The 8,221-nt window shown below is 34.4% G+C and overlaps 1 protein-coding gene across 4 annotated transcripts in view; it reads left to right on the top strand.

Moving 5' to 3' along the window:
• The window catches only part of Pcdh9 (protocadherin 9), an 844,061-nt gene extending 836,446 nt beyond the window's left edge, over positions 1 to 7,615 (top strand). For 3 of the 4 annotated variants that reach the window (XM_021181288.1, XM_021181287.1, XM_021181285.1), the window contains one exon: positions 5,426 to 7,615. In XM_021181288.1, the coding sequence (XP_021036947.1) occupies positions 5,426 to 5,799 (374 nt within the window). In that variant the 3' untranslated portion in view covers positions 5,800 to 7,615. The remainder of the gene's footprint in view (positions 1 to 5,425) is intronic. The other variant, XM_021181286.1, reaches the window with a different exon arrangement.
• The last annotated feature ends 606 nt before the right edge of the window (positions 7,616 to 8,221 follow it).

Raw genomic sequence — 8,221 nt, 5'->3', positions numbered from 1 at the left:
GGGAGGGAGGGAGGGAGGGAGGGAGGGAGGAAGGAAGGAAGGAAGGAAGGAAGGAAGGAAGGAAGGAAGGAAGGAAAAGGAAGAAAGGAAAGAAAGGAAGGAAGGAAAAAGGCAGAAGGAAAAAAGAAAGAAAGGAAAAAGAAAGCAGGAAGGAAGGAAATAAGGAAAAAGGCAGAAAGAAAGAAAAAATGAAAGTCACAAAAGCATTTGTGTTGAGCTGCATTCATAACTATTAAGTTACATGTAGCCCAATGCACCATAGGTTGGAATCCCACATTTCTGCTACAAAGACAACATGAAAAATAACTGAAGATATTACAGAACAAACGTATTGTTGTATTTTGTATGTATAGGTGTATGTGAAGGTATATGTTTGCGTTTATGTGTGTGCACATACATATGCATATAGAAGCCAGAGGTCAATCCTGAGTTGCAGTCACTGTTCACGATTTCTGAGACAGAGTCTCTATGTGTCTGAGAGCTTGACCTTTCGGCTATGCTGGCCATCCCTCCAACTCCCCAAACATCCATGTGTTTCTGCTTACTCACTATTGGGATCACAAGCATAGATTATCTCATACAGCTATTATACATAGCTTCTGGAGACTGAATTCAAGCTCTCGTACAGCAAACTGTAGCCAACTGACTAATCTTTCCAGCCAGAAAATATAAACAATCATAAAGAACACCTTTTTCCTATTATTGACTGGATCCTTAGATATGGCAGGAAATTATTACTCAAATTTTCTAATGTCATCTCCTGCTTTTACCTGTTCATCTGGTTGCCGTGTTGTACTTTTCCACATAAAATCTGAGTTGCAGTGACACCAAGGTGCAGATTTTTGTAGCATGATTTATATCAGAGCGCAGTAATAACTCATATGCCCCATGTGACATTCTTTGTAAGTACAGCTCTGGTGTAGAGGAACACTGGGTGAAGTACAAAGGGTGGAATAGGAATTTGCCCAAGGGTCAATGTTACCCACAGTTCTGATGCCAGTTCTTTTGCACGTTATTTATTTTTACAAATATTAGATTGTAAGCAAATTAGCCATGATGATTTTTACAGTAACCCTCCCCCCAAAAATATAAACACAAGAATAAAGAATATAATAGAGGATGTATAAAATCTATCAAGGGAATATACTTCTGACATGTCTTTCAGCTTACTTCCAACTTGTACAAACTATAAAAAATATATTCACATTAATCTATAAAAAGATAAATCATTTGCTTTTCTACATGGATTACAAGCAAACATTTTATAAGGAAAGAAAAAGAAAGAACCTGAGGGCAAAAATAAGCTAAAAAAAAAAAACTATTAAATGTTGTTGTACTGTCTTCTACAGACACTAAAATGAACTGAAAATAAAGGGCTCAGAGTACTTCTTTTCCTGAAACTTTATTATAGGAAGAATGATGAAGGGGAGAAAGCAGAACAAAAAAATGTAGATTTTCTCCAGTGGGTTAATAGTAGTAAACCCTAAGCAAAATAATTGAGTACAGGTCAATGGATGGCCAGCCCTGGCACACCAGAAGACAAATGCTAAAGAGGAGACTGGGGGATCAAATCCTGGATCAAAATCAGCCCGGGTTTCTTCTTCGTTGATGTGTTAGTATACATCGTTCATCACTGCACTTAGGAGGCAGACAGAGAAGAATCCCTCACATGTTTGAAGGCAGCATTGTCCTTGTCTGTGAAGTGAGGTCCAGGCCAGTGCAAGCTCCATAATGTAGCTTAGCTAAAGTCATCTAACTATCCACACATATCACTCAAGGAGCGGTAGCCCTTGGTACCCTGATACCAGGTTAACTCTTTATGTGTCTCAGTCTAGATCCTTCTTTATGAGAGCTATAGCAAAAATAAAAAATCTGCCTAACATCTCTCTAAGTAATGTGTCTGGCTTCATAACATATCTTTAACTTCAGAGATACTGAAGAAACTACAAAAGTTCTACAGTTGAATTGATAATCTTTATCAGGTCCTTCAAGTTCATTTATAAGGAGGTCCCATGCTTGATAACGTTCCTGAAGAACAATTTATATTATTTAGTGAAAAGTATCACTGTTTTGAAAGCTAAGGATTGCATAATATAAAAAAGAAAATAGTTCAAAATGTCTTAATCAGTTAACTTTAAGAACTCCCGGGATCTTAGGGAAACTATATAATGACAATTAAAAGTCACCCTGGTACTCTGTAAAGAGATGTCTATCCCTTAATCCATTAACTGTTCTCCTTTCTTTCACAATGGCATTGTTTTCTAACCTTTCAGAAGACAGCTCTAAAGTCAATTACACCCAGGGTAGATGGACGCTCCTCTGTGAGGTTGCTGATGATATTTGCTATTTAACTGCTCTAATGCGGGTACCTTTCACAGTGCCTTGTGTAGCTAGTGTTCAGCAGATTTCTACAGAATAATAACCATTGATTCTAAGAGAAAAATCACTGTACTCTGTAAAAGTGAATCAATGTGTCAAACTTAAGTTTCACGTATAATTATAGACACAGTGTATTGAATAAGGCAAATTTAAAAATAAACGTGTATGCTTTCCTCTTAAGGGTTCAATGAAAACTTAATTCTATTGACATTTCTGAGGTAACTTCAAGAAAAGAAAAATTTATCCAATTAATGAAACTGTAAAAGTAAAGGTTAAAGTTTGCTCTGCTGGCTCCGAGATATGTTACACATCAAACTTGTGATTCACTAGTTTATCTCCATTGATCTCCAGAAGGAGTGACTACATTTAACAGAAGTTAAATAATTCATTTATTAGCTGTCACAGAGTATTGCTAAGGCAAAGGCTGCTGTTGGGGTGCTTTTGGTGAGAGGTTTGTGGAATCAGCATCTTTTATCCTAATTACTTAAGGTCTGCCTTTAAGCGAAGGATATCTTTAATAATTCTCAGAACATTTTCAACCTCATAAAATTTTAATTAACAATTAGCATTGTTCATAGATCATCACTATGAACTGCTGCTAATTGCTGAGCATTGCAAGGGAAGCTGAAAACTGTACTGCCATGTTTTTTTTTTCCTTCCCACCAGTGGATATTTCAGTGGGTTGGGACAAAACAAGAATTCAATGTCATATATGTACAAACCCTCTTCCCAAGACATTAATAAAAAAACACACAAAGTGTGGTCTGAAATTTTGCTAGTCACTAAAACCAAGGATGTGTGGAACTTTCAAGGTACCTATTACAGACGGATCACTGAGGTCCTGGAGAATTTGCTTGGGGAATGTGGAACAGAAATGACCCTTGAAGGAGCCAGTAATTAAATGAAAACAGGCCAGGCAAAAGGCAGCTGTAGGCTCATGATCCTATTGCAAGAAGCAGGCTTTGGTTTGAGTAAAATGTGTTAGCTCTGTGGATATAGAGTCACTAAGCATACCACAGCCAACATAAAAGTGAGAAATTAGTTTGAACTTTGAAAGTGTAGCTAGGTTAGAGAGAGAGGAAAAAAAGTGATATCGAGAAATTGAAATTAAATATCCAAAGAAGTGAGTAATCAGGGGAGATTTCAGAGAGAGAAATGGTTTAATGAATGTCTGTTTAACCACAATAAAATTGTTTTCTTTTGAAGAGATGAGAACACAGGTCGTATGGGAACAAATTTGATGGTTATTCTCAGAACAGATTTTTAAATCTGGAAATATGACCAAACGTATGTTTGTTTGAAATAATGCTATCATCCATGGTGTCTACCTCCTATTTCCAACTTGTTCAGTGATGTGTCTTGTGACTTGCTAACCTAATTCTTACCATCAGGTGCTACCATTTCAGCAAGTAATCTATCACATGTGAAAGGTAATCAGAAGAGCACGAAGGTAGTCCAAATGCTGGACATTAAAAAAAAAAAAAAAAAACAAAACACACACAACAGTGTTAAAATAAATTTAGCAAATATTTATAGTTATTGTCTTGTTTAATTGCTGTCTAGGCATCACACAAATATGTTTTAATCTTTATTCTTAGTGATCCCTGTTTTTATTCTCCTGTTTAGTTTCTGATTTCACTCTTAGCACATTTTTATCCTATAGCCCAGGCTAAGCTTTAACTCCTTAATTTCTTGTTTCTATCTGCCATTTGTGGTGATTGCAAGAGTTATCATCAGGCTAAGTTGACTCTCTACTTTCAAAATGTTTCATACCTAAGTATTGCCTGTCTGTTTATCCTCTTTCCAAAAATTGATTCCTACTTTTCAAAAGTTAATTTATCTCTTGACCATAGAATGAAAAATTCACCAGTTAAACACACACACATGCACACACACACACATACAAACACACAAACACACAAAGACTATCTTGTTCCTGAAATATTTGACCCCTATTTTTCATTATTGGTTGTGATTCCTCCCCCTTTTTAATAATTAAGAATCTACTTTTAAAATACAAGTCAAAGTATATGCTTTATTACAATTTCTGATAAAAAGTAAAAAGATATAATGATAAAATTTCCCCTTGAATATTATGATTTATGTAATTCCATTAGCAATTTAGCCTCAAAGTTCTTGTTTGAATGCTTGTCTTTGTTCTGCGTTTGTTTATTCTCTTTCCTACTTATTTACATGTGTGGTCTGACTCTATTGCAAATACTAGGCTCAAACATTTTGAGGCTAGTGTAGCTGAAATTATAAAACTTTATTACAGTATCAAACTCATTTTTGATTATATTTGTTATACATCTAGAAACTAGATAAGGAACTAAAGGCCAAACTCTGTCATCAGTTAATGTGCCATTATGCTTATATTTACTCATGTTTTAGAATGATTACAAGTGATTAGTTGTGGCTGTCTTATATTTAGTCAAAAAGGCTATGGAAACAAACATTTAGTTCTATTAAAAAGTATTTAAAATTTATTTTTTCATTTGACTTCACATAAATAAAATAGTAGTCACAATGTAAAAGAAACTGTATCCATGTAACTATTTCTAGCATCCTGCATTTTTGGCACTGTTTTTCAAATACTGTATTTGATATTTGTTTCTGTGCATTGTATAATTTACATATTCTAATCAACAATATCTGTTTTTCATACTTTCTTATAAATTTTAGCATATCTCAATAAATTTTAATATATAAATCAGTAATGATTCATATGCCATACGATTAATCAAGATCAGATCTCTCTGTTTATCCGTATGTGTCTTTTTGTCATTCTATGCATTTGGATATACAGGAGAAGGGTGAAAGAATATAAAACACATTTTTAAATTGGTAACAATGAATGTATTTGCTGCTGTGTTCTCTGTATTTATCTCAAAACAAACAAACAAACAACAAAAAGCCTTGGAGTCTAATATGTCTGAATGGTTTATTTCAGGCAAAGATAAAATCACCACTCTATTTTTCACTCTGAAATATTTTGAAGGAGAATTTTAACCAATTTCTTCTTTTCTCTATCTCTTGTCCTCTACAGATGGCCCTCTGGGTCCCCGAGGTTTAGCTGAAGCTACAGAGATGTGCACTCAAGAGTGTCTGGTTTTGGGTCACTCTGATAATTGCTGGATGCCTCCTGGCTTGGGTCCATACCAACACCCTAAATCTCCTCTGTCAACCTTTGCACCCCAGAAAGAATGGATCAAGAAAGACAAGCTTGTGAATGGGCACACCCTGACAAGAGCGTGGAAAGAAGACACCAACAGGAACCAATTCAATGACCGTAAGCAGTATGGCTCCAATGAAGGCCATTTCAACAATGGCGGCCACATGGCGGACATTCCTCTGGCAAATCTGAAGTCCTATAAGCAAGCAGGAGGCACGATTGAGAGTCCTAAGGAGCACCAACTTTAAGATGAAGCTGTATGGGACCTAATACCTTTACTCTAAATAGACATGCTAATACTGTGCGTTGGAGCTTTATGTATTCGATAGATCGCTACAACTATGCCCCTTATCGTAGGGAATACTCATAACTTTGTGTTAGCACGATGGAGGATACAATGCTTTGCAGCATAAGAGAGAAAATAGTTCTACTAGCCATGTGATGATGTTCTTTACTAGAATTGATTAAACTCTCCAGAGATCTCTCCATTGTGCAATTTATTTTTATTACTGCATTTTCTTTTGACCCTGGACTGCTGCTATGAACAATAGAATATGCATTTGGAGAGTAAGAAAGTTCCACGGATTAGAGTGACTGACAAAACATATCCAGTTAGAAATTTGTGCTCTTTTTGTCTTTGATTTATGCTGGGACCTCTATACTTGACATTATACTTCAAACAAAACTTTAAAAGATAAGCATTAAACCTATTGTGCTGTTAACACCGTTAGTGGACACTTGTACGTCAATCAGTGTTAAAGTATTTGTAAATAGAAGCAAGCTATTATTAACAATTTTGTGTACTTATAGCACTCACCTACAAATGTTGTAGCATAATTCTGTGTTGATGGTTGCTTCTTTCCTTTTCTCTATTGCCCTCTTTCTTCTTATTTTTGTTGTTTCTTTCGGTGAGGTGTTTCCGCGTTAGTAGTTTGTCTTGGCACACATTGTTCAAAGAATCTTAAATATTTGTGTTTTAAAATGGTTCTGAGATTTTGCTTCTTCTATGATAACTTAGAATGTTAGAACTCTGTAAAAAATATAAAGACAAAAGAAAATATGAAAACTTCAAACAACAATAGCAGCAGACAAATGCTTCTGCAAACTCTTGGAAATTCAGAACCTCTTTTTGACATCCTTATTTTCAAAGTAGGCAAAATTAAAAATGACTTAATTAGTACCATTAAGTGAGAAAGTGATGGGAAGTGTTATCTATCAAATGTGATATAATATTCTGTACTTGTTACTCTTTCAAAACTGATGTATTAAAATAAGTATATATTGAAGAAAAAATCATTACTCAAAAATAGTTTCAATTGGGCAAATGTGTGTCTCCAACTTTGTTGAAATGACAGAGTTTGTGTTGATCCTCATATACAATACTGTTGTTGTAACACAAGTGTTATTAGACCATAGCCACAAAATATTTAATGTGTTGTGCCTTCATGATGTAACAGAACATTCTCCAGGTAGGTAGTTGGGGAAAATAAAGGGATAAATCTCTAATTATTGCTGTTTAACTGTTTGTTATCATAGTTGGTCAATGCCTGGCAGGTACCAGCATTTTGTCACTTGGGTCAAACCAAGGGAGTGACAGATAATGTTAATAAGATCTCAGTTGCACGTGCAAACAAATCCAAATTTGAACATTCTTAGGAGGTTTTTTGTTAAGGCATGACAGATGATTTAAACAAATAAATAGCATGCAACAAAATGTCTTTATTGAAAGGAGTGAAAGTTATATTAACGCCACGGTTCACCATCAACTTAAAAGTTAAAAAAAAAAAAAGAAAAAAGTTTAAAAAAATCGCTAATCCGATAGTTAATTTGTTCTTACCAAAAATAAAGTTACTTTGTAAATAGCAGTTCACATTTTTCCACAGTATAATGGAAAATAATGGGTAGGGGTGCATTGCTTATTGAAGTCATTTTTGTCGGTTTGTGAGGGGTGTTTGATGACTTTGACAAAATAAATATCTAAACAAATATCCTTGTTACTGCTTTGCCAGTTCTACGTTATTTACAATTATTCAGCTCTTGCAATAAATGTTCTGAATTAATAATTGTGTTGTGTTTATTCTTGCTCAAGATCCAAATTAATTATTTATCTCCATTCTACTGTTTAGATAAGAATACATTAATAAAATTCATGCATAACTTATAATTCAAGGAGAACTTAGGGATTTGCAAGACTTGTACAGTGAAAATATGACTTCAAATGAAATTTTCAGTTTTTCAGGTAGTCTGTGAAATGATTTTCTAAGTAAATTCAAAGAGTAAATTAGTTCATCTAACCCATGATTCTTAGTCGTAAACTAAATCAGAAGCTGGAATAAACCCACTAATTTGATGGACAAAGTTTTATTTTATTTTATTTTATTTTATTTCTAGATATGAAAACATAGAACCCTATGCAATGGACTTACTAAGATACTTTCAAATATATGTCATGTGTTCATGGTTTCCATACAATAGTTGCTAATATTTGTTTCTAGTTGGAGTGGGAGTCTGGATAAAGAATTTTGATTTCTTAGAGATCATTCAGCATATATAAATAAGAAACAAGGGTCAGAGACAACATAAACACTTTGGCTTGTACCACCAGTTTGATGTTCCATAATAATCCAACCTTTGATTAAACCAGATCTATTTATTTACTGATTTTAAGTA

The sequence above is a fragment of the Mus caroli genome, chromosome 14 (genome assembly GCF_900094665.2).
Source record: "Mus caroli chromosome 14, CAROLI_EIJ_v1.1, whole genome shotgun sequence".
In the NCBI taxonomy this organism is placed as follows: domain Eukaryota; kingdom Metazoa; phylum Chordata; class Mammalia; order Rodentia; family Muridae; genus Mus; species Mus caroli.
This window is presented reverse-complemented; position numbering and strand designations above follow the sequence as displayed.